Source organism: Arachis ipaensis, chromosome B07, assembly GCF_000816755.2.
Source record: "Arachis ipaensis cultivar K30076 chromosome B07, Araip1.1, whole genome shotgun sequence".
Lineage (NCBI taxonomy): Eukaryota > Viridiplantae > Streptophyta > Magnoliopsida > Fabales > Fabaceae > Arachis > Arachis ipaensis.
In genome coordinates this window covers 29255219-29281736 of record NC_029791.2, presented here as the reverse complement: position 1 = coordinate 29281736, position 26518 = coordinate 29255219, and the positions used below count along the sequence as shown (strand labels likewise).

The 26518-nt window shown below is 35.3% G+C and overlaps 1 protein-coding gene and 1 long non-coding RNA gene across 2 annotated transcripts; both read right to left on the bottom strand.

Annotated features, from left to right (window-relative positions):
* Nucleotides 16857-17516, bottom strand: LOC107606934. Its single transcript, XM_016308935.1, has one exon. It carries the CDS (start codon nt 17514-17516, stop codon nt 16857-16859), a length of 660 nt encoding a protein of 219 aa, XP_016164421.1.
* LOC110264544 lies at nt 21994-22448 on the bottom strand. Its single transcript, XR_002350721.1, has 2 exons — nt 22284-22448; nt 21994-22087 (listed from the first exon to the last, which is right to left on the bottom strand). It is a non-coding gene; the product is annotated as an uncharacterized LOC110264544 (long non-coding RNA).

Here is a 26518-nt window from a genome sequence, read left to right as displayed (position 1 = left end):
CAAACACAATTAATAAACAAAAGAGTATTTTATATAGATATCCAATTATCAAATTATTTTTACTGTTTCAAAATATATTTTTGAAAAATTAAAATTTGTTATAATGCAAACAAAAATTAATCACCTTGTATTTATGTGTAACTACATACGATGTTTAACTCATTTTTAATGTGTAGTTTATACGAATGGTTGATTTTTTTTAAACACCTAACATAGTCGTAAAAAATTATTTAAAACATTTTTTTCTAAAACGCATGCAAACATGATAAGAAAAAATAGACAAAAATACCCTATTGAACACTTATAGAAACATTTTCTAAACAAAGAAACTCTTGTGAATAGACAATAGAACTATTTAGTTGAATAATTGACATTATGTTTAGTTTTGGAAGAAAATCGAATCGAACCTAAGAATTACAAAGTTTTGTGGTGGTGTTGAGGGAGGGAGGGGGTAGTGTGTGTTGGGGAGGGTGTTGCGATAGAGAGGGAGAGGAAAGGGTCGTATGTGTTGGGGGAGCTGCGATGGGGAGCGAGAGGAAAGGGGGAGTGTGTGTTAGGGAGGGAGACTTTCGGGATGGTTTGCTAGGTCACCAAAATACAGTGGCCATGTCAGCATCGTGCTTGCCAGAGATTTGTTCCGGCGAGCTCGAGAACATGCTTGTCAAATTTTAAAATCTTTTAGAGACTATTTTGTCCATAACAAAAGTCAGGTACCATTTTGTCAGCGCTAGAATCTTTCGGATACCGATTTGGTATTTACTTCTTAATCTAATGCAAGATGGTGGTTGGAGGCTTAGTTGAGTGGCATATCATATGCCTCCTTAACAACCACACCCGGGTTCAAGTCCCATAGGAGAACAAATGAACCTAAAAATGAACCCATGTAGTGTGTATGAGTGTGTTGTGTAGGTATGTGATGCATAAGTAATGCCTAAGATTAGGAGTTGTCTAATTCACCTGACCGAAAAAACACTTCTAATGCAAGATGGGATTATGCTTGAAAAATAGAAAGAAAAGAAAAATGATAACATTTACTCGAAAACATATTAAAAAATCCTCTTGTTCTGTCTCTTTTTACTTCTATCACATACTTCTATTTGCTCTTTACGAGTGCTAAAGGTCGAATTAAAAATTCATAAATTTAAAAGCTCAATTTTATTGTAGATATACTTTTAAACTAAAATTCAACGCTATCAAGATTTATTAAAAATTGTTACAAAGTTTTAAATCAATAACCAAAAGTTTAATACCGGATCGTTCTCCATTAAAATCACAATCGAGTGCATGATCATTGGCTGCGAGAATTGGAAATTGTTCTCAATTGACGAAAATTTAAATAACAAGAAATTAAAGGAGTAAATAAAGATTAAATGGCAAAGCCGTAAGACTAACAGCCTATTTAAAAATTTTTAATAGTATAGAACTGAATTGAATTTTATAATAATTTAATTGAATTTTAGTGTTTAAAATGAGTTAATAAAACCATAGAATTGAATTGAATTCTAGTATTTAAAATGTTTATCAAATGAATTAAAATTTTATAATAAACAATTTTATCATTTGATTTAAGTTAAACACAGAAAATCTATATGTGTGGATATTTTTTAGATCTGCATAATAGATCTTGTAAAAAAATAGATATATATTATATTAAGTGAGTTGAAAGAAAAAGAAACAAAAAAGAGAAAGTGTGTGTTGAAAGGTGGAAGACATTGAGAAAAAGTAAGTAAAAAAAATTAAAAAGTAATTAGATTATAAGAACATTATGGGCATTTTAAGTTTTAAATGAAATTCCAATGGAATGGAATTTCAAATAAGACTTATTTGAGATGGAATTGATTTTAAGAGAAAATAATAGAATTGAATTGAATTTTATCTAAACAAATTTAATTATTTTTGTTTCAGTGGAATTGAATTCAATTTCTGTGGAAAATTGAATTCCAAGGGGTACCAAACACCCTATAAGAGTAAATAACGCAATTAATTAGAAAATAGAAGGAAATTCAAGAAATAATTGACTAGGTTGAGGATTAAGGATTAGTATCTTTATCACTAATTACAACATAATAATTACAAAGAGCAAACTCAATTTGTCAACCTCTACAAATTGAAGAAAGTCACTTAGGCTTAATTAACCCTGATCCATAAGTCCTAACTAACTTACTAATTGAATTAGTAAAAGTTTAGCATTAGTAGAAATAACATTAATTAATATCTCTAAATTATCAACCAACTTAGACATTAGAGACTCAAGGTCAGTCCAATTTCTCAACCTAAGTCAAGAATGCAAAATCTAATCTATAACTAAGTCAAGCATTTTATCAAACACTTAGAATGGATAAATATAAAATTTCATAAATTGCAAGAATTAATAAAATCTACAACTACCCAATTCAAGAAAGCAATAACAACATATCCAATAAGCGATAATAAAACATAAAACATCAAATTCATTAAAAAAATTGAAAATTCGACAAGAGTTCATAAACTAAAATGATATAAACAAGAAACTAACAAGAAAGTGTTAACTAAGATAGAAAAACAAGAAAATATAAATAAAATTAAACTAAAACAAGATTAAAAACTAAAACTAGAGATAATTAAAGTAAAAATCCTAATAATTATAGAGAGAAGTTGGAACTTCTCTCTCTAGAATTCACTAAAACATCCTAAAACTAAAACTAAAGACTCCTTGCCATCCTCTCTTGTATTCTCACTTGAAATATTTCAGAAATCTTATGCTTGGGGATCTTTTTGGGACCAAATCGCGAACTTGCGTACTCGTTAACCCAGGCACATGACAGCAGTGTCGCCTGGGAGACAAATCTCGCTTGGACAAGGTTTTGCCTAGGCGACACTTCCTTCCTTGGGCGAGATTTCACTTGGGCGAGGCCAGTTATCTTGACCTTCTTTTTGTGTGATTCTTTCCTCTTTTATCCATGTTCCATGCTTCACTTGAATCTAAATTAACTTGAAACACTAATAAACATATCAACATATCAAGTAGATAATTAAAGATTCAAATATATTCAATTTGTGGCAAAAAATTATACTAATTTGTCATCAATCACAATTAGAATCAAGAATCACAAATCTAGTCAATTAAGCACAAAAAGTAGAGGAAAATTACACGAAATTTCTAAAAATATGTACAATAATTTACATGAAATTGAACTTCATCAACTCTTCCATACTTAAACCTTTGCATGTTATCATGCAGTAATGTTGATGTTAAGATTATTGTCGGTCTAGATTTTATCTCCAAAGATCATGTCATAGTATAGTCCTAAACCGACAAATAACCCTATCAATCAAATTTTGATATGGTTGTCACAAATTCAATTCCAATAAAAAGTAACCAAGAGTATTGGTCTCAGGTCGTCCTCAAGAGAATGAGCAAGCATATGCATCAATATTGGTTAGAATTCCGGGGTTGAGAGTCATAAACAAGAATTTAAACTACTAAAACTTAGCATGCAAGAACTTAAAGTGCAAGAAACTAAATTAAAGCAACTAAAACGAGGTATAAGTAAGTGCAATATAACAAGGTAACATATAAATCTACTTCTATTCTAGAACTAAGTAAACAACTAAACTAATTATAACAAGAATCAAGCAATTGGGAGTTTTGGATTTCAAATATGAATTATAAAAAGCACTCTTGGCTAAGGCATAGGAATTGGGATCACCATCCTTGTCTAATAACCATATATTGACAATTATGAGGAACCAATCCCATTAAGTCTACTTCTACAAGTGAAGTATGTCAAATAGACTTGATCATCTTCAACTCATAAGTCCCAATCCAACTACTAATTGACTTAGTAGTGGATTAGTGTCATTGGGTATCAATTTGATCAACATGGGTTCTCAAATCACCAATTCAATTAGACCCAATGACTCAAGGTCACCCAATTCCCTTAGCCTAGGCCAAGAGTATCGAAAACTACTCCATAATTAAAGGAAATATTTCATCAAACACATGGTAGGCACTAACTAAAGACATATTTAAATTGCAAATTTAACTAGAAATTACAAGTACCCACTAACAACTATCAATAGAAAATAACTCAAATAACACTATCAATCATAGAAAACATCAATGCACTAATAGAAATTCAAAATCAACAAAGTTCATAAAATGAGAAGAAGAGGGAAAATAACAAGAAAACACAATTTCAACACAAGATCTAAACAAATTATAACTAGAGAACTAAGATTAAGTAAATAAAACTAGAATTAACAAGACCCAATTCAGAAATTTAACACCAGATGATCAAAATAAACTAAATCTAGAGAGAAGTAAGAGTTTCTCTCTCTAGAAAACAAGAACAAAAACTAGCTAAAATTATGTGTATGTTGTGTATGATTGATTCCCCCTTCTCCCATCAATTCTTGGGTCTTTTCCATGCAGAATCAAGTTGGATTTGGGCCTGGAGTCCTTCAGAAATCGCCAGCCACGTTTCCATTAAAGAGTCATGTGCTAGGCGTCACGCGTGCGCGTCAGTCACGCGTGCACGTCAAGTGAACTTCCACAAGCCACGCGTATGCGTCAGGCACGCGTGCGCATGGGCTCCAACTTCTCCAAAGCTCTATTCTTTATGTTTCTTCCTCTTTTGCATGCTTTCTTTCCATCTTCTAAGCCATTCTTACCCTATAGATCCTGAATCCACTTAACAAACACATCATGGCATCGAATGGTAATGGAAGAGGATTAAAATTTAGCATTTTTAAGTTAAGGAAGCATGTTTTAAACCATGAAGCACAATTAGGAAGAAAACACAAAAACATGCAATTTATATGAATAAGTGTGAAAAATATTGATAAAATCCACCAAATTCTACACAAGATAAATCCTAAAATTGGGGTTTATCAAACCTCCCCACACTTAAACTAAGCATGTCCTCATGCTAAAAATTAAAAGACTAAAGAACATAGGAGAATGAGACTTATGAAATGCAATTTACCTACATGGATGCAACTAATGCAAATGCTTCTATCTATTTGTTCTATCTATTTGGTTAAAAGTGAATCAACTTCAAAGAACATATATAAACAAGTAGGGCTAAAGTCATATCATGATTCATGAACTCTGATGAGAAGACTTTTGTGTGGTTTAGAATTCACAAATGAATCCTCGTTGCAAGTATAGTTTCTAAACCAACCAATAATCCTTTCATACAAAAATTTGTTTGTCACAAGTAACAAACCCCTAAATTTATAAACCGAAGTATTGAACCTCGGGTCGTTCTCCCTAGGAATTGCAACAAAGTGTTCTTGTTATTGGTTATGAGGTATTTTTGGGGTTTTGATAAGAGACATGAAATATAAATGGCAAAGAAAGTAAACTAATGACTAAAAAGATCTTGGCAAGGTTTGGTGGTCAAGGATCTCTATCCTAATCACTAACCACAACATGAGAATTGGCGAGGATTAACCCCATTAAGTCATCCTCTAACTAATAAAGGAATGTCAAATGAGCTATGTCAATCCAAGTCCATAAGTCCTAGTTCTCCACCAATTCAATTAGTGAGATCTAGAGTTAATGGCTCCCAATCGTCAATCACTTGTACATTAGTAACTCAAGAGTTCCTAAGTTACCTTCCTAAGCCAAGAGCACTAAAATCTACTCTAAAATCCTTCCAAAAATTTTATCAAACACTTGGAAGGCATAAAAGGAAAGCATAGTAAAATTGCAAGGAAAGTAAATCTACACTACTCAAATGCAAGGAATTAAACAACAACAATTCAAATGAACAATAAAAGGAACATGAAAACATAAATTGCATTAAAAGAAAAAGGAAAGAACAAAAGTGCATCAACATAAAAGTAGAGAATTGCAAGAATTAAAGAGAGATCTAACTACAAAAGCAAGAGATTAACAATAGGAAATCAAAACAATTATGAAACAACAAAGAACTTACCAATTGCATTGAAGAAGAATATGTAGATCTACAAAAGAAAGTTCATAAAATACAACTAACAATATAAAGGAATTACAAGAGAAGAAGAATTCTACAACTACAAGAGAGCAATTAGGGAAGAAAAAGGAAAATTAAAGGAGAGAAGAAGAACTAGATCTAGATCTAAAACCTAATCCTAATTCTAGAGAGAAGTGAGAGCTTCTCTCTCTAGAAACTAACTCTAACTACTTCTAAAACTTAAACTATGACTAATGATTAAAAGTATGTTAATTCTCCTTCAATCCTTGGCTTAAATAGCATCAGAAATGAGTTGGATTGGGCCCACAAGGCTTCTAAAATCGCTGGCCACGAGTTGTATTAAGTGAAGCATGTGCAACCATCGGTGCGTACGCGTATTGTGCACGTGCGCGCCCTTATCCGCGATGCAACTATGGCAAATCTTATATTATTTTGAAGCCCCGGATGTTAGCTTTCTAACGCAACTGAAACCGTATCATTTAGATATCTGTAGCTCAAGTTATGGTCAATTAAGTGCGAAGAGGTCGGCTTGACAGCTTTTGCGATTCCTTCATTTCTTCATGAGTTCTCCATTTTTACATGCTTTTTCTTCATTCCCTTGATCCAATCCTTGCCTCCTAAATCTGAAATCACTTAGCAAACATATCAAGGCATCTAATGAAATCAAGGTGAATTAAATTTAGCTATTTTAAGACCTAAAAAGTATGTTTTCACACTTAAGAACAAATTAGGAGACAATCATGAAACCATGCTATTTCATTGAATAAATGTGGGTAAAAGGTCATAAAATCTCCTAAATTAAACACAAGATAAACCCTACAAATGGGATTTATCAACCTCCCCACACTTAAACCAAGCATGTCCTCATGCTTAAACCAAGAATGAAGTAAAGGGTATCAACATTTATTCAATGCAAACTAATCTAAATGCAATCCACCTATATGCAACTATCTACATGAATATAATTGCTTGGTCAAAATAAATCAATTCCCAAAGAGCATATATGCACAAGGGCTAAGGGTATTAACAATCATGCCAAACCATAATTGAATTGAGCTATTAAATATTTTTACAAACTTGCATGAGGAGTGATGATCATAGGTGGGAAACATGTAATTGAGCAATCGAACCATCACCGGTAGTGTTTGCACTCTATTCGCTCAAATGTTTAGGGTTGATTCACTCAATTCTCCCCTAATCATGCTTTCTAAGATTTGTTTTTCTTCTAACAATCAATATTTTTTTCATGCATACATACAAGTATCATGAGGTCTTTTCATTGGTTGTAATGGGGCTAGGGTCAAGGTAGGATGCATATATGGTTAAGTGAGCTTGAAGTTTGAATCTTTGATAAGTTTAGACTTCCCACCTAGCCTATGACATCCTACACAATTCAAAAGCTAACCTAACTACCCATTCTTTACTTTTTAACATACTCATGCATTTTCTTTTCATTTCATAACACTTATGCATTGATCCTTATTGAGCTTTGCTTTGGGGCATTTTGTCCCCTTTTTATTACTTTTCTTTCTATTTTTTTTCTTTTCCATATTATTTTTTTCTTTTTCTTTTCTTTTGTTTTTCTCATTTTTCTTTCTATATACAAGAACATCAATGCATAAGATCTAACATTTGATTACTACATGAGCATGCACCTAATTCCTAATATTTACAACAAAATACAAAACTACCCTTTTATTCACCCAATGTTCCAAATTTCTCACACTTGAATGATACTCACACTCACTACTAGCCTAAGCTAATCAAAAATCCAAATAGAGGACATTTATTATTTTTTGCTTTAAGGCTTGTAATGTGCTAAATTAAAGAACAAAGTGGGTTAATCGTAGGCTCAAATTGGCTAACAATGGAAGATAAAAGGTAAGGCTATTTGGGTAAGTGAGCTAAATGAAATGATGGTCTCAATCATATAAATGCATGAATACACAAAATAATAGACATAAAGAATCAAACAAATCAAAGATTACAATCATAGAAAGAGAAGAATGCACACAAGAAGGAAAAATAAGTGGCTATATAATGTAACCACACCATTAGGCTCAAATCTCACAAGCTTGTGTTCTTAGCTCAAAAATCATGTTCCACAATATATATAATTCAAGCAAGTTTAATGAAAAGTTTTCACTCAAATCAATTGGTGCCCTATAGATAGAATTATTGGAAAATCTCATTATTTTGACTAAGCTTATTGTGTATATATATGCAAAAATAAGAAAATGAAATAAAAATCCTAAAAGACCTAAAAAATGACATGCAAAAGTGTTGAGATTAGAAACTTGTCACCCAAAATCGCCGACCGGTCGGACGACCTCCCCACACTTAAAGTTTGCACCGTCCTCGGTGCACTCAAAGATGAGCAAGGGGGAATGACGACTCTCCGGATTGCCACCTTCAGCTGGTAGGTCAATCAATTGCTGCGTATTCTTTCTTCCGCTTCCATTTTTGCTTGCGGTGCATCATTCATGAAAACAAAAATATAACACCATAAGATGAGAAAACAAAAGCAAGGAAGAATACATTGTTGGAATGAGGTACTAATCACTAGAATTGAGTGAGTGAGTTAGTGTGACATTAATGACAAATAAGTGTGTGAATTCTAAATTGCGCACGGTTTAGAACACACATTAGTATAAAAGCTATGTCACTAAAGAAGCATGTACTTTACTCATTCTAGTATGCTTGAGATGCTTTAAGTAAGCTTGTAAGGTAAAACAAGCATTAAGGAAGCATGAGAGCATTCAAGCTAAAAGCATATGGATGCATATGATCATGGAATACAATGCATTGAAGTAAATGCACAACATCCATCAAGAGATTGCCTAATCAAGAAAAAGGATTGAAATTACATGTTGGCCAAATTATGCAATTCAAGAAGATTTACAAGCTCGAAGGCAATTCCCATCACTTGGTATTCTTAAAAGGTAAGCATGAAAAACTCAAAATCAAGTAGCAAAATATAACCTCAACAATAGAATCCAACAAAGATTATAAACATAATGATGTTAAGATAACATCCCTTTTTTAATACTCAGCAGCAATTAATGGTAAACAAGAATAACAACCCAACACTTACTATGAAAAAGAGAAAATGAAATGAAAACTAACTAAAACTAACTAATCAACTAACTAACTAACTAATTAGTTAACTAAAATAAATGGTTATCAATGGTGTTTAGGAGTGTTGGATGAGGGGTAGAAGAAGGGAAGAAATGGAAAGAGGAGAAGAAAAGAGATGTGTTGAAGGAAGGACATCCGCGCGTATGCGCGCATTGCGCCCGCGCGCGGATGATGGTGTAATGGATGCGACGCGTACGCGTACATGGCGCGTGCGCGCAGATTGCTTATTTCGAGAGTGATGCGTACGTGCGAGTTGTTTTGTGCCAAAGGCATAATGCGCGCACAACGTTTGCACAACTCTCGGGTTTTTGGCTTGGAGGTGAAATTTCTCAATCCATGCGTACGCGTACATGGCACATGCGTGCGGGTAGGCGAAAATACCTAATGCACGCGTATGCGCGCAGTGCGCGTACGCACGGATGGTGCTCTATTTTTTCAAAAAAATTTCTATGTTTTTGCACCAATCCAAGCATTCCAAACCTCCAAACAGCTACCAAAACACCATAAAACCTTATTTAACATACTAAACTACCAATTATACTCAACAAATCAACCAAAAACATGAATTTAAACTAATTACCACTATGTACAAAAAGAGAAAATGAAAAGAAGTTACCATAGTATGGTGTCTCCCACCTAGCACTTTTGTTTATTGTCCTTAAGTTGGACTTATGGGGAGCTCCTCTCAAGGTGGCTTGTGCTTGAATTCATCTTGGAACTCCCACCAATGCTTGGTTCTCCATTGTACCCCAAGATTTCTTATTTGTTGCACCAAGTGTTGATGGAGTTCTTCACAAGCTTGGGGCTCCCAAAGTTGATCCTCGTCTTGTGATCCGGGATCCCACACTTTATTTTCACACCCGTCTTGAAGTTGATCATCATTATTAGTCCAACCGGGTGGTGAGTAAGGTGAATTCTCAATAAAGTGGCCAACAATCCTCCTAGAAACCTCTAGTTGAGCACTACTCCAACCTTTATATCTCATGTTTGAAGCATCAACCATAATGAGCCTTGATTTGCAATGCCAACCACACAACATTTTTCTTTTACGCTTCATCCCACAAAGCTCCCTAAGTTGGCCATCCATTTCAAGCAAACCATATTCAAGTGGGATAATAAAGCTAATAGAAATGAATTTCACCCACCCAAATGAAGGAGTAGATGGCAACCTAGGTAAAGAAGCGTCCAAGGATCTTGACAAAGCGTATTCAATTCCCATCCTCCTTTTTCTAAGGATCTCCACCTCCTCACAAGATCTCTTAATCTCAATCCTTTGTTCAACAATTTTATCTAAGCCTTTTCCCTTACTCAATTCATAAATAGGAGGGTGAGAGAAATTTACCTCCACATTACTTTCCGTCTCATCGGGAGAAGGTTCTTCATGCTCAAAGGATTCTTTACCACTAAGACTTGATGCTTGATCTTCAATTCCAAGGGAACTCAATTCTTGCTCTATCCCATCCAAGTCTTCATAAGGGATATGCCTTGGAGGTTGTGCACATTCCTCCTTAGCATCAAATTCAATCATCTTGGAGGGGTTTTCTTCAATTCTAGATTCCCAAGGAGGTTCCGCATCTCCTAAGTCTTCAACCACTTCTTCCTCTTCTTCAACAATTATAGCTTCCTCCAATTGTTCCAATACAAAGCAACACCCCTCATTCTCCACCAATCTCTCCTTCATGTTATGCTCTTCATTTGTTTCTCCACATGTAGCCATGGGAGTTCCTTGAGTGTTCAAGCATTGGGATGCTAACCGGTTTACCACCTCATCCAAGGTGGCCGTGAATTGTTCCACATCCCTTTTCATCTCCTCTTGTCCTTGAACAAGAACATCAAGGATGTCATCCATTGGAGGTTGGGGTGGATGGAAGGGTTCATCATTTTGGGGAAAGGACTCATAGTAGGAAGGTGGTTCTTCTTGGTAGAGTTGTGATGGTTCAATAATTTCCACTTGTTGCACAACATGCTCCATGGTTACTTGAAATTGATCCAATGTTTCCTTGAGACGATCCCTTGACTCTTGTTCCTCTTGGATATCATGAGTAGGGTCATATGGCTCTTGGATAGAAGGACATGAATATTCTTCCATGGGAGGTTGTGGTGGGAAGTAGAGTTCATCTTGTGGTTGAAAATTTTCATACATTGGAGGTGGTTCATCTTGGTAGTAGCATGGAGGGAGTGACTCTTGAAAACGTTGATGTTGGAATGGTGGTAGCTCATATGGCTCATATGGTTGTTGTAATGGTGGATATGGATTAGGATCATATGAAGGTGGTTGGTAAGAAGGGGCTTGTGAGTATGATTGAGGGTTATGTTGAGGATATGGCTCATAGGCATATGGTGGTGGTTCTTAAAAGTCACAAGGAGATTCACCATAGCCATTGGATTGATATTCATCATAGAATGGCTCTTGTTCATAGTGCATTGGTGGAGGTTGTTGCCAAGAGGATTGATCATATGCATATGGCTCCTCCCCACCTTTGATTACCCCATCCTTGATACACATCCTCATTGAAGCTCTCATTACCTACAACATAGTTGGAACCAAACTCATAGCCAAAGTGAGAATTCATGGTGAAGAGTGAAAATAAGAAACAAAAGCTAACAAGAAATAATGAAATAAAGTCCTAAAACTAGCAAGAACCAACAAGCAAGCCAAAAATTAAGCTATTCACAATATTCACATATATACAATAACCAATAACATAACACTATTGCAACTCCCTGGCAATGGCGCCATTTTGATGAGAAGACTTTTGTGTGGTTTAGAATTCATAAATGAATACTCGTTACAAGTATAGTTTCTAAACCAACCAATAATCCTTTCATACAAAAATTTGTTTGTCACAGGTAACAAACCCTTAAATTTATAAACCGAAGTATTGAACCTCGGGTCGTTCTCCCTAGGAATTGCAACAAAGTGTTCTTGTTATTGGTTATGATGTATTTTTGGGGTTTTGATAAGAGACATGAAATATAAATGGCAAAGAAAGTAAACTAATAGCTAAAAAGATCTTGGCAAGGTTTGGTGGTCAAGGATCTCTATCCTAATCACTAACCACAACATGAGAATTGGCAAGGATTAATCCCATTAAGTCATCCTCTAACTAATAAAGGAAAGTCAAATGAGCTATGTCAATCCAAGTCCATAAGTCCTAGTTCTCTACCAATTCAATTAGTGAGATCTAGAGTTAATGGCTCCCAATCGTCAATCACTTGGACATTAGTAACTCAAGAGTTCCTAAGTTATCTTTCCAAGCCAAGAGCACTAAAATCTACTCTAAAATTCTTCCAACCATTTTATCAAACACTTGAAAGGAATAAAAGGAAAGCATTGTAAAATTGCAAGGAAAGTAAATCTACACTACTCAAATGCAAGGAATTAAACAACAACAATTCAAATGAACAATAAAAGGAACATGAAAACATAAATTGCATTAAAAGGAAAAGGAACAAAAGTGCGTCAACATAAAAGTAGAGAATTGCAAGAATTAAAGAGAGATCTAACTACAAAAGCAAGAGATTAACAATAGAAAATCAAAACAATTATGAAACAACAAAGAACTTACCAATTGAATTGAAGAAGAAAATGTAGATCTACAAAAGAAAGTTCATAAACTACAACTAACAATACAAAGGAATTACAAGAGAAGAAGCATTCTACAACTACAAGAGAGCAATTAGGGAAGAAAAAGGAAAATTAAAAGAGAGAAGAAGAACTAGATCTAGATCTAAAACCTAATCCTAATTCTAGAGAGAAGTGAGAGTTTCTCTCTCTAGAAACTAACTCTAACTACTTCTAAAACTTAAACTATGACTAATGATCAAAAGTATGTTAATTCCCTTTCAATCCTTGGCTTAAATAGCATCAGAAATGAGTTGGATTGGGCCCACAAGGCTTCTAAAATCGCTAGCCACGAGTTGTATTAAGTGAAGCATGTGCAACCATCAGTGCGTACGCGTACTGTGCGCGTGCGCGCCCCTATCCACGATGAAACTATGGCAAATATTATATCATTTTGAAGCCCCAAATATTAATTTTCCAACGCAACTAGAACCACATCATTTGGATATCTGTAGCTCAAGTTATGGTCAATTAAGTGCGAAGAGGTCGGCTTGACAGCTTTTGCGATTCCTTCATTTCTTCATGAGTTCTCCATTTTTACATGCTTTTTCACTTTTTCATTTCTTTATTTCTCCATTTCTTTATTTCTTCATGAGTTCCCCATTTATTCACTTTTTCACACACTCATGCATTCTCTTTCAATTCACAACCCATATGCATTGGTTATTATTGGCTTCACCTTGGGGCATTTTGACCCATTTTTATTGCTTTCTTTTTCTATATATTTTTTTTTTATTTTTCTTTTTCTTTTTCCACATTTTTTCTTTATTTTTCTCTTTTTCTTTTGATGAATTATATACAAAGTTACCAATGCATATGGTTTAAACATTCAATACATGAGTGTGTACCCACTTCCCAATATTTTCAATAAAAAATACAAAAATACACTTTTACCTCTACCAATGTTCCCAAACTTTCCTTCCACTTAAATGACACACACTCTCACTAGCCTAAGCTAATCAAAGATCCAAATTAGAGGACATTTATTGTTTTTCACTTAGGGGTAGTGATGTGCTAAATTAAAGAACAAAAAGGGGTTTAACATAGGCTCAAAATTAGCTAACAATGGTAGATAAAAGGTAAGGCTATTTGGGTAAGTGAGCTATTGAAATAACGGCCTCAATCATATAAATGCATTCATACACAAAAGAATGGACATAAAGAATAAAATAAATCAAAGATTGCAATCATAGAAAGAGAATAATGCACACAAGAATGAAAATAAGTAGTTATATGATGTAACCACGCAATTAAGCTCAAAACTCACATGCTTGTGTGTTGTTAGCTAAAAAACCTGTTCCAAAATTAATTCCTTCAAGCAAGTTCAACACAAAAAAATTTTTCAAATTGGTAAGGTGCCCTAAAATAGTTTCTTGAAAAAAAATCATTGCTCTAACCAAGTAGTTCTAACACAAAGATAAGTGGAATATGTACAAGCTCTAAAGCTATCATGCAATGCAATTAACTTCAAAAAGCAAATTATGCTAACTAACAAAGACAACTAAGATATGGGTGTTGGAGAAAGGGGTTGTTACCTACGGAAGTCGATAAACGACCTTCCCACATTTAGAAATTTGTATGGTCCTCCATGCAATCAGTGATGAGCAGAGTGGGTCTGGGAGTGTCACTTGCAATGACTATAGGATGGTGAAACAAAGACGTCTCCATGTTCACCTTTTTATTACTTCTTTGCCATGATCCGAAGTGGACTCCAGAGTGTCAGTTTCCTCCGTACATGGGTTGGTGAATCTTGTGGGAACTTCCTTTTCTGCCTCATCAATGTGGCTAGAATTCTGCAACCACTTAGAAAGTGGCTTGGCCTTTGAGGAAGTTTGCGCCTTAGTGGCCACTCTTTGAGTTGGCCTTTTTTTATGTGTCTCATTAGAGGCCTTTTCTTTTCCCTTCTTGGTGGCCATCCTGAAAGGAAACAAAAAAGAGGAAACATTAAACTCAGAGAAAGAAATACCAAAATTAAAAAAATACAAGTGAGGATTAATGCCACAAAAAAGTGAAATGTCTTAAAGACATGGTAGCTACTACATGCAAGTAAGACGTCAAGATAATCATGGAGGTACCTCACTAGCACTAGATGCAAGAGTGAAAGAGGCATGCAAGAATAAAGGATGAGAAGGATAAACTCAAGCATTGATAACAACAATGATAAACACATGCAAGAATGGTGGGAATCATAGGAAAACTATTGGCTCAACTAACTCCAAGACAATGAAGTCTAGAAATTGAAGAATGTGGGGTTAGAGAGCATTGAACCACTCATTCTCATATGACGCTACAAGCATAGCAAACCACAAATAATGAGCATTTGATTATGAAAAATCATGAAAATGACGCTCAATGCTCATGTAGCGCAAGTGTTATGAAAAAAGGCACTAAGTTAGAAGAAAAAGGTCAACAATGAACAAAGATGTCATTGGATCTTTTTCACAAACACTTGGTGTGAAAAGTATAAATAACAAGCAAGTTTGATGACTCCAAGGGGAATTTGCCCCAAAATAGAATGTCATCTACCATAACAACACCATATAACACAAACAAGCTAAGAGATATGAAATAATCCACCAATTCAAAAAGTAAATGAAACTCAACACCCATGCAAGAATATAAAAGGAAGGAAAAGAAACAAGAGTGAACAACAAAATTAAAATGTAACTAAGAAGAAAGAGAGTAGAGTAATTAAGTGCAATAGTAAAGAAAAATTCTTAAAAAGAAACAAAAGAGAAAGGAGAGAAATGAGACCTTGAAAGAGGGAAGAAAGTGAGGTTGAGTGTAAGTGAGAATAGGACAAGAGGAAGGAGAAAAAGAGAGGAAAGAGAAGATGTAGGACCACCGGAGGTGGTGGTCGCTGGCGGTTGAGGTCGTTGGTGGTTATGGGCGAAGAAGAGGTGGCAAGGAGAAGGAAGAAGAAAGAAAGAAGGAGTAGAAGAAAGAAATTGAAGTGGGAAGAAACAGGGCTGCGCGCCCTGTAAGTTGTGTCGGACATGTGACGCGCGCGCTTCATCCACGCGTACGCGTGGGAAGCGGAAAGGAGGATTTGACACGTGAGCGTCATCCACGCCTATGCGTGGCTAGCAGAAAAGAAAGGGGACGCGTATGCGTCAGCTGTGCGTACGCGTCAGCTGCGCATACGCGTGGGGTCTAATCATGATTTTCGTACAAAGGCCACACAATTCCAGCACAACTCTCTGATTTTTGTACTAGGAGCTCCAACATTAGCATACGACGCATGCGCATTGCCCATGCTCACGCGTGGATGTGCAAAAAAAGGGGGACGCATATGCGTCACCTACGCGCACGCGTGGGATGGATTGTGCTCCTGGCACCCCACCCGCACAGTTCTATCACAACTCTGGTTTTTGTACCAGGAGTTGCGACAGTGAATTTGATGCGTGTGCGTCGTCCAGGCTCACGCGTGGAGCGCCCCTTTTTTTAAAAAAAAACACGAGGGAAGATAATTATAGCATAATCTTGGCATTCATACAAGCTAGTTACTTCAAAAGCACTTAGAATTTCATGCAATAACAAAGATCAATCATTTTTCTTCAAAATTGCCAATTTAACCAAACCAGGATCAATAAAATCCTCATGAAGCAAATGGTAATTCAAGCATACTTAAACAAACTCAACAAAATCAAACAAAGACTCTAAAACTACATGCAAAAAACTATGTACAAGGTGGATCATACCATGGTAGGGTGTCTCCCACCTAGCAGTTTTCTTTAACGTCCTAAAGTTGGACGGTCATGAGCTTGCGACCACCTCTTTGGAATATCCTCAAGGATATCGATCTTGTCCTTCTTGCTGGTCTTGGTAAGAGTGTCCTTCAAGGGGAGATGCTTCCACTTGTCAATTGAATCATGATTGGGTGCCTTGTTTCCTTGAGAATGTGGAAGTTGTGGATCCTTTCCCTTTTTCTTGCTAACTCCTCTTATACCCAAGTCTCTATTGACACTTATCTTACCATCACTTCCAAAGTGTTCTTTAACTACATCATCTTCAACAATGTCACAACTGAAAATTGAATGTACCTCTAGAGGTTGCCTCATTATTTCCTCCAATTTAAACTTCACCACTTTTTCTTTGGCTTCAAATGAGTAATCTCCAGAAAATACATCTAGTTTAAATCGGGATGTCTTTCAGAATGGCCTCCCAAGTAAGATGGAGGATGACCTATCCAAATCAATGGGAGGCGTCTCTAAGATATGGAAATCCACCGAAAAAGTTAAGTCCTGAATTCTCACCAGTACATTCTCAACAATACCCACAACCGAAATGATACTCTTATCTGCTAGCACAAACCTGGCCCTGGATCGCCTCAATGGTGCAAAGTTCAACTTTTCATAAATCGAGAGTGGCATAATGCTCACACACAACCCTAGGTCACATACATAATCCTTAAGTTGAATATCACCAATCATACAAGATACCAAGCAAGGACTGAGATCACTATATTTTTCAGGAAAATCATCCATCACAGAAGAAATAGAATTACCTAATAGATTCGTCCCTAGTCCACCAATCTTCTCTTTGTGAGTGCACACATCTTTAAGGAATTTAGCATATTTCGAGACTTGATGTATGGCATCAAATAGTGGAATAGTTACCTCCACATTCTTAAAGATTTGCACTATGTTAGGATCAAGCTCCTCATGCTTCTTGGCCTTCTTGGCTACTGTAGGAAAAGGTATAGGAATTTGTTCCTCTAAGTTATTCTTCCTCTTCGGTTCCTTGGCCTTCAATTGCTCTTCTTCTTCCTTTGCAACTTCTTCCTCCTTTTCATCTTCATCTATCTCCATTGTTTCACCAACTTCTATATTAGGAACATCCTCCGCCAACTTGATAGGCTTGGGCTCAACTTCCTCGAGTGTTGTACCACTCCTCAAGGTAATTGCATTGATGCTATCCCTTGGGTTTAGAATAGGTTAGGATGGAAGGCTAGAAGAGCTAGAGACTTGGGTGGTGTTGGTATTATTGGTAGGAGGTAGGGTCAACCTTGAGAGTATCTCGGCTTTAGAGGACATTTGAGCACTTATATTACCAACTTGTGCATTGAGATTTCTAGTGTTCTCTTCATTTTTCTCTATGATAGCCCTAAGTCTCTCTTGTTCTTGGTTGAGTGCACGGTGAGAGTCATCACCTTGTTTGTGGAAGAGGAAGAAGGTTGATTAGTTTATTGTCTTTGGTGAGGTGGTTGTTATCTATAGTTGTTGGCTTGGTTTTATTGTGAGTGTTGGTATGGTTGATTATGGTGATTTTGGTTGGCTTGGTAGGTATTGTTGTGATATTGAGAAGATGTGTTGCCTTGGTTCCATCTTTGATTGTGGTTATTTCCTTGAGAATTGTCCCTCCACCCTTGATTAGAGCTGTTACCATGGGAGTAATTGCTTTGATTATGAGATTGATGGGGTGGACGGTTGTTGTAGTTGTTGGCTATCACAAGAGTGTAATCCCCTTGGACTTGAGGGCATTGGTTGGTATAGTGTGAGGTACAAGATCACACACCACAAACTCTAGGAGGTCCTTCAAGTTGGAGGATTTGAGGTGGGCTTGGATGGCTTGGATTGATTGAGATGCCTTTTGCCCTTGGTGAATCTCCTTGAGGAGAGTGGTCATTTCTCCAAACACTTTAGTCAAAGCCAAGTTGGAAGAAGATGTTTCTGCCACACTCTTAGGAGGATTATTCTTTACTCTCACATGTTGGATAGCTTCGGCAACATCATTGATCAAACTCCATGCTTTCGCTGCCGTCTTGTTCTTAGAAAGAGAGCCAACACTAGAGGCGGTAAGCAATCTCTTATCTGGTGCATAGAGACCTCCATGAAGTAGCTAATGAGCAAACGAGTATCTAACTCTTGATGTGGACAAGATTCCAACGACCTCTTAAATCGAGTCCAATATTCATAGAGTGTCTCTTGGTCTTTTTGCATTATACCATAAATTTCCTTCTGGATATAGTCGGTCTTCTCCGAAAGAACTTATCTAAGAATTCTCTTCTTAATAAGTCCTATTCAGTCACCACTTCATCAGGTTGGGAGTAGAACCACTCTTTTGCTTGCCCCTCAAGAGAGAAGGGGAAAGCAAAAACCATGATAGCGATTTCATCAGCGCCATGCCTTCGAGTCGTAGAGCAAGCTACTTGAAAGTCTCTCAAGTGCCTAATGGGGTCTTGGCTTGGTAGTCCATGGTACTTAGGCAGTAAGTTAATCAGACTATTCTTCAACTTAAAATTGGGGTCAAGATTCGGATACCTAGCTTGCAATGGTTGAAGAATGAGATCCGGTGCTCCTTGCTCATGCAAGGTAATCCTACATGGCTCCGCCATGTGGTTTTCACCTGTAGTATGCAAGGATATATCAGTAGTACTAACAGAGGAATAGAAAGTTCCTTCGTTGAATGTGGACTCTTGATCACTCTTGGTTCGGTCTAGTGTTTCGGAAGATTCCTCAAGAGGGGCCGAAGCACTAAACGTGTAATCCAACCGACGTCTAGCTTGCCGAGTATGAAGTAAGGTTCTTTTAATTTCGGTATCAAACTCGGCTAAGCTAGGATCCGGTTGAGACCAAGTCATTCAACTTAGAAGTCATAGCTCAGGCATTAAAGAAAATCTAAACTAAAAACAAACTAATGAAAGCAAGTAAACTATTCACAATATTCACATATTCACATAACCAATATTAAAGCACACATTGCATCTATTTCCCAGCAACAGCACCAAAAATTTGATGTTAGGATTATTGCTGGTCTATATTTTATCACCAAAAATCATGTCATAGTATAGTCCTAAACCGACAAATAACCCTATCAATCAAATTTTGATATGGTTGTCACAAATTTAACCCCAATAAAAAGTAACCGAGAGTATTGGTCTCAAGTCGTCCTCAAGAGAATGGGCAAGCATATGCATCAATATTGGTTAGAATGCCAGGGTTGAGAGTCATAAACAAGAATTTAAACTACTAAAACTTAGCATGCAAGAACTTAAAGTGCAAGAAACTAAATCAAAGCAATTAAAACGAGGTATAAGTAAGTGCAATATAACAAGGTAACATATAAATCTACTTCTATTCTAGAACTAAGTAAACAACTAAACTAACTATAACAAGAATCAAGCAATTGAGATTTTTGGGTTTCAAATATGAATTAATAAAAGGACTCTTGGCTAAGGCATAGGAATTGGGATCACCATCCTTGTCTAATAACCATATATTGACAATTATGAGGAACCAATCACATTAAGTCTACTTCTACAAGTGAAGTATGTCAAATAGACTTTGATAAACTTCAACTCACAAGTTCCAATCCAACTACTAATTGGCTTAGTAGTGGATTAGTGTCATTGGATATCAATTTGACCAACATGGATTCTCAAATCACCAATTCAATTAGACCCAATGACTCAAGGTCATCCAATTTCCTTAGCCTAGGCCAACAGTATAGAAAACTACTCTATAATCAAAAGAAATATTTCATCAAACACATGGTAGGCACTAACTAAAGACATATTTAAATTGCAAAATTAACAACTATCAATCATAGAAAATATCAATGCACTAATAGAAATTCAAAATCAACAAAGTTCATAAAATGAGAAAAAGAGGGAAAATAACAAGAAAACATAATTCCAACACAAGATCTAAACAAATTATAACTAGAGAACTAAGATTAAGTAAATAAAACTAGAATTAACAAGACCCAATTCAGAAATTCAACACAAGATTATCAAAGCAAACTAAATCTAGAAAGAAGTAAGAGTTTCTCTCTCTAGAACACAAGAACAAAAACTAGGTAAAATTATGTGTATGTTGTGTATGATTGATTCCCCCCTTCTCCCATCAATTCTTGGGTCTTTTCCATGCAGAATCAAGTTGGATTTGGGCCTGAAGTCCTTTAGAAATCGCCAGCCACATTTTCCATTAAAGAGTCACGTGCTGGGCATCACGCATGCGCGTCAAGTGAACTTCCACAAGCCACGCGTACGCGTCAGTCAATGCTGCACTAGTCCACGCGTAAGCGTCAGTCATGCGTGCGTGTGGGCTCCAACTTCTCCAAAGCTCTATTCTTCATGTTCCTTCCTCTTTTGCATGCTTCCTTTCCATCTTCTAAGCCATTCCTACCCTATAGATCCTGAATCCACTTAACAAACACATCACGGCATCGAATGGTAATGGAAGAGGATTAAAATTTAGCATTTTTAAGGTTAAAGAAGCATGTTTTAAACCATGAAGCACACTTAGGAAGGAAACACAAAAACATGCAATTTATATGAATAAGCGTAAAAAATATTGATAAAACCCACCAAATTCTACACAAGATAAACCCTAAAATTGAGGTTTATGAAAAGTCCAAAAGATACAAAAAAAATTAAAGAGAAAGGTTAATCCCTAAACATCTCGACAAACATCCTAAGCACAACTAGAAAATTGCTTAATACAGACAGATTTGGTCTTTATTGCAGACGGATTTTTGGTTACCGACGAAATTATCAACGGATTTCGTCCCTCTATAGAAGCCTCGTCAGCAATTATTTACTGATAGATTTTTTCCGTCGGTAATTTACCGACAAATTTTTACCAGTTACCGACAGATTTTTTCTCGGTAAATTCTCCCCTCCATTTCCCTGGAACATCAAACTTTTCGACGGATTTTTCGTCAGTAATTAGAGACAGATTTTTTGACAGATTTTCCATCGGTAATTAGAGACAGATTTTTCGATAAATTTTTCGTCAGTAATTAAAGACATATTTTCTGTTGGTAATTAGCAACAGATTTTTCGACAGATTTTTCATCGGTAATTGGAGCCTTGGAAAACCATTCCAAACTCTGAATACAGACAGAAAATCTGTCTGTAAATCTGTCAATAAGGTCAATAGAATTTTTTTTGGATTTTTCCATTGCAAAATAAACCTGTTTTCATACAAAATAAATATAAATTTAATAAATACAAATTTTTATCTAATTTGTATTCAAATATTTATAATATTACAAAAATAAACAAATTCATCGTATTATCAAACTAAAAGATAAGTACTATAAACAAGCAAGTTAATATAATTCAAAACATAAACAAAATGTATTGATACATCAACTATAATAATAAGTAACAACCATACATCAAAGTGTGTTGATACATCAACTATAATTCAAAACATAAACTCAATGTATTATTCAACTATACTAAGTTATGCAACAAACAAAACCACATAAAAGATTCCTCATATGTTTGAAATTTCAGGACTAAAATCTACTAAAACATCAAGTCATTATCTTCGTCTCATTACATCTCTGTTTATAGCTCCTATTTTTGTTTTGACACCATGTGCAATCTTTCCAACTTCATCAATATCCTTCTCCATCCTCTTCTTGATAGCTGAAAATGATGTTGCATTTCTGTCAGTGATCATAGAGCATTAAGTTTCAGTCACGCATAATGTCCTAATGGTAAAGGCAATATATTTAAAAATTATTGATTTGATACAATATGAACCATGAATATTTACATAGCCAATATTGATGCCAAAAAAATCTCACTCATTATGACCCAATTCGACTCTGATGCAATATACCTTTCATAGAAGATGCTTTTGTAATGGCTTTTGATTCTTCATTAGCTTCCTGCAACATTTTCATTTAGTAACAGCTGTAGATGAAACCTAGCTAACAACAAAAAGTGATAACTGATGGCGATAATAGGTACCTTTAGCTTTTAAAGTAGCCCAGAGAGCTTATCGATTTGTTTGTCAACCTCATGGATCTAATAACACAATAAATAATATTAGTACTTTCAAATTATTCAACTGAAATATTGAACAAAAAGTTTGAACAAAACAAATATTATATAAATGGAGAAACTAACCAATTTCATTACAATCTTAAACTAACATTGGCTTCATACTATTACCAAAGAGAATCAAACAAAATATTCATGATGGGAATAGGGAAAAAACTGCAAGGGCAAGTTAAAAACACCATCAATATCACCTTGTCTAGAAGGCTGACCATGATTACCTTCACCAGCAAACGAATCCTACAAGACACGAAATCAAAGGGGAAAAAATATTTAAACTTTGATCTTAATTAAAAGACCGTAGCATGATACATAATCTAAGTAAGCTCCAAAGTTACTAAACGATAATAAAACAAAATAGTAAAAAAATATTCCAAGATCATTATCAGAATAAATTCAAAAATCCCAAAACATGTACCAATTGCTCTGTCTTCCACTCATTAAGGTGGGAAACAAATCAAGCAACGATGTAGACTAGGAGCTGAGATAAATCATAAATGAGAACTAAACAATATAAATTATCCTTTGTGGCAATATTATACTAGAAAGCATACCATTTTTTGCTGTTGTGGTGATTATTAGACAAGAGGATCAACCCTTACTGCACCCTGTAAGAAGAGCAAACAACGATTAGCTGGAATCAAAATTAGACGAAACGCTAGGAGAAAGGGAAGCGTGGGAAGCATTCCGATTCCCTAAGTGGCAGAAACATTATCATAGTACAGTCCAGTTGCATGGAAGGGGAAGATGGATTTAGGGAATTGGACCAAACAAATTAGAATTAGTAAGGAAATAAAGAAATAGAAGGGAAGGAATGAATCACCTGAAGTTTGCTTGATATGAAAACAGAAGAAGAAGTGAGAAAGAAGCAAAGAAGAAAGGGGATTTTGAGGTGCAATTTGTTCTAGCGTCGTCCCTAGAAATTTGTTCTTTACAACTATTTGTCAATGTCATCATTCCCACCAAAGAGGTCATTTCTATCTTAACGCCATCAGAACCTGCTCCAAAATTCATCCACATTCCAATTTGACATATTTAATTTTAAGCATCTACCAGTTAGTAAAAAAAGATAAATATCTAGACACTTAAAGGACCAAGTTGTCACTGCAGTGATCATTTAGATACTACATGAGAAATATAATATAAATTGTTAGCAGTTTAATCTTGTGAGGATCAAATTATTAGTTTATGTTGATTTATAACCAATCCATACACTCCAGTGCTTTAAGCATAAACTTAATAACCATAGTACAAGCACAATTAAGTTTTATTCCACTGTGTAGAGCAGTGATAATGAATAGGCAGTAGATATTGCCTAAGCTTAATCCATTTTAAAGATTTATCATATAAAGATCAAAAGATCTTATTATCTTAATAGAGAAAAATGAAATATAAACTAAAACAACATAACAAGTGAAAAATGATATGATCACTATCATTTCAAAGTTATAAGGGAAAAGGTGTAATCTGGAGCAGCATAGCCAAAAGTACCAGCAAATGTTGTCCAACTATATGAGAACCAGGCTTGAGAAACTTAACAGTCCAAAAATCTAAAACATGAGCTTCATACTCTAAATCCAGCATAAAGGCCTATAAGCACACTCTCTTGGATAACTTAGCAGTCCAACTATCATTTATATTTATTTCTATATATTCATTAAAATAATTCAAGAATACATCAGCTAGTCATTGATTAGAAGTTCTGGTGTTAGAAGATGAGTTCTTAGCTACTAATCATTGATTAGAAGTTCTGTATACTAGTGCAGCTAAAGGAAAAAGTTTTGCAAACTAGAAGAACGCATGAGTCTTTGGTTCTATATTTGCATTCAAGCATTCTTTAAGTTAGTCAATTCAAAGTAAAGACATTAATTGAAATAAGTTTAATTTCTTAGCTTGGATCACCGACAGGTTTGGTTTGGCAAATTTGTAAAAGTAAAAGCAATAAAATTGAACCTCCAAAAGAGACTAAATAGTTCTATAACAAAAACAATTAAGATTCAACTGCTTCATCAAGCAAAAATGTACCCCATCACACCAAAATAAAAAAGAAAAAAAAAGAAAGCCATGAAACAAGACAAGCCAAAAAGCAAATTGAACTTCCGATTCTCCTCTAGAAGACACCATAGGTCATTTGAGCTGAGAACTCATGTAAACATCATCTCCAGACCTCTTCATCCCTAAACAAAAATCAGAAGAAACAAACACACGCTTTCAAACTTAGAACACAATAGAAAAATTCCCAGAAACCGGACTTGCACATTTGAACACAAAAGTAACAACCAAGAAGCAGATCTAACCTCAAAGAGTCATTAAACCATGAGCAACAATTCCAGACCCAAATTTCAAACAGATCACCATCCACAACAAAGAGCCAAACAAATCCTAACAAAAACACAATCAAAAAGCATAATTTGAATTACTTCAATGTAAAGCAACGTGGTCAGAATTTGCAGTACATAATAAAATAAAATAAAAATGGAAAATGAAAATGAAAAAAAAATTAAAGAGTGATTGTGAAGTGCACGAACTGCAGAGTACCCTTCCACAAAAAAGTATTTCCTCTACACAAAGAAAAATAGATAGATATGTGAAAAACAAAACAAAACAAGACAAAACAAAAATAAAGAAAAAAATTGATTAGATTAGAACTACAGAGTACCTCTCATTGGTTTTCACCCTCTGATATTGTTGGATTCCTAAAGAATCAAGAGATAAAAAAGAAGCAAATATCAGATTCACATTAAGACCAAACCCATCGAAAATATAAGAACGGAAAAGAGATAAAAGAAACAGTAGTGCCTTCACTAGAAAAATCAGCTTATTTGGTTGCCCACTTTGCTTAGGCATGGACCCTGCATAATCAAATTTCAAGGGAAGTTGAGTAACTTAATTGAATAGAGAAGCTTCTATTCTAAATTCTAATCAATATTTCATGAATTCAATTAGTTAAGAACTAGTTTCCACTATGTAATGTTCACTAACTTCTTTTCTAAGCATAATCCAAGCACTGAAAACTATAGCCAGAGGTACTTGAACTGATGAGAGGATCTAATATCCAACACCACATGTCTCCGTTGGAATTATACCCTACACAATTTTACATCTCTCCTCTAAAAACCTCATTCTAATTAGTCACAGAGTAATTTTAATCTATGTACTTAGCACATTGTATTTCATGAACTGGTAATTATAGTTACCTCAAAAGTAGAACTGTAAAAGACACAATAGATTATCTTCAACGCAAACTTTTAGCCATAACAATTAATGGAGCTACTTTCAAAACCAAATTCGAACCTTGAAGAGGATTCAAGAACAAAAATCTAAACCATAAAATAAAAGTGGAACATATTGAGTTTTAGATGCAATAATACCGTATGAACATTTGAATTCAAAACAAAATATAGATCAATAGAAATTCCAGAATCTACAATAGATAAAGACATACATGTAGGTTTTAGATCTGGTGACACGATGACTCGATGAGGCTGTGAATGGCGAGGATGGATGGTGTGAGACAGAGAGAGACATAAGCTGAGAGGCGGCAGAGGAAGCTCGTGTAACGCGAGCAGCAGTGGAGGGAGCTCATGCGAGTGAGAGGCGGCGGAGGGAGCTCGTGCAAGTGAACAGTGATGGAGGGAGCTCGTGCGATGCGTGCAACGACAAAGGAGAAGCGACGGAGAAGTCACCATTTCAACGCGAGTTTTGTCCTATTTTCAACTCGAATCAGAGAGGGGGGGGAGAAGAGCAAGCTTAAAGGAAGGATCGGAGAAGATGAATGGTGATTTTGTGTTGAATAAAGTTTCATAATCGAATATGAAACTTAATTCAATCAGGTTATGCAATTAGGTTTAACTTAATTCAAATTTTCGAGGGATTTATTAAACTATTACAGAGGGAATTTTTGTCCGTGATAGTTTTAATTTTAAATTTCAATTTTAACGACAAAATTATTGAGGGATGTTAGAATTTGTCGGTAAATTCTGTGAAATTTTTTTTCATTTTTTACCAACAGAA

Coding starts and splice junctions, on each gene's coding strand:
- LOC107606934 (XM_016308935.1), bottom strand. CDS start 17,516: ATGGAGATAGATGAAGATGAAAAGGAGGAAGAAGTTGCAAAGGAAGAA.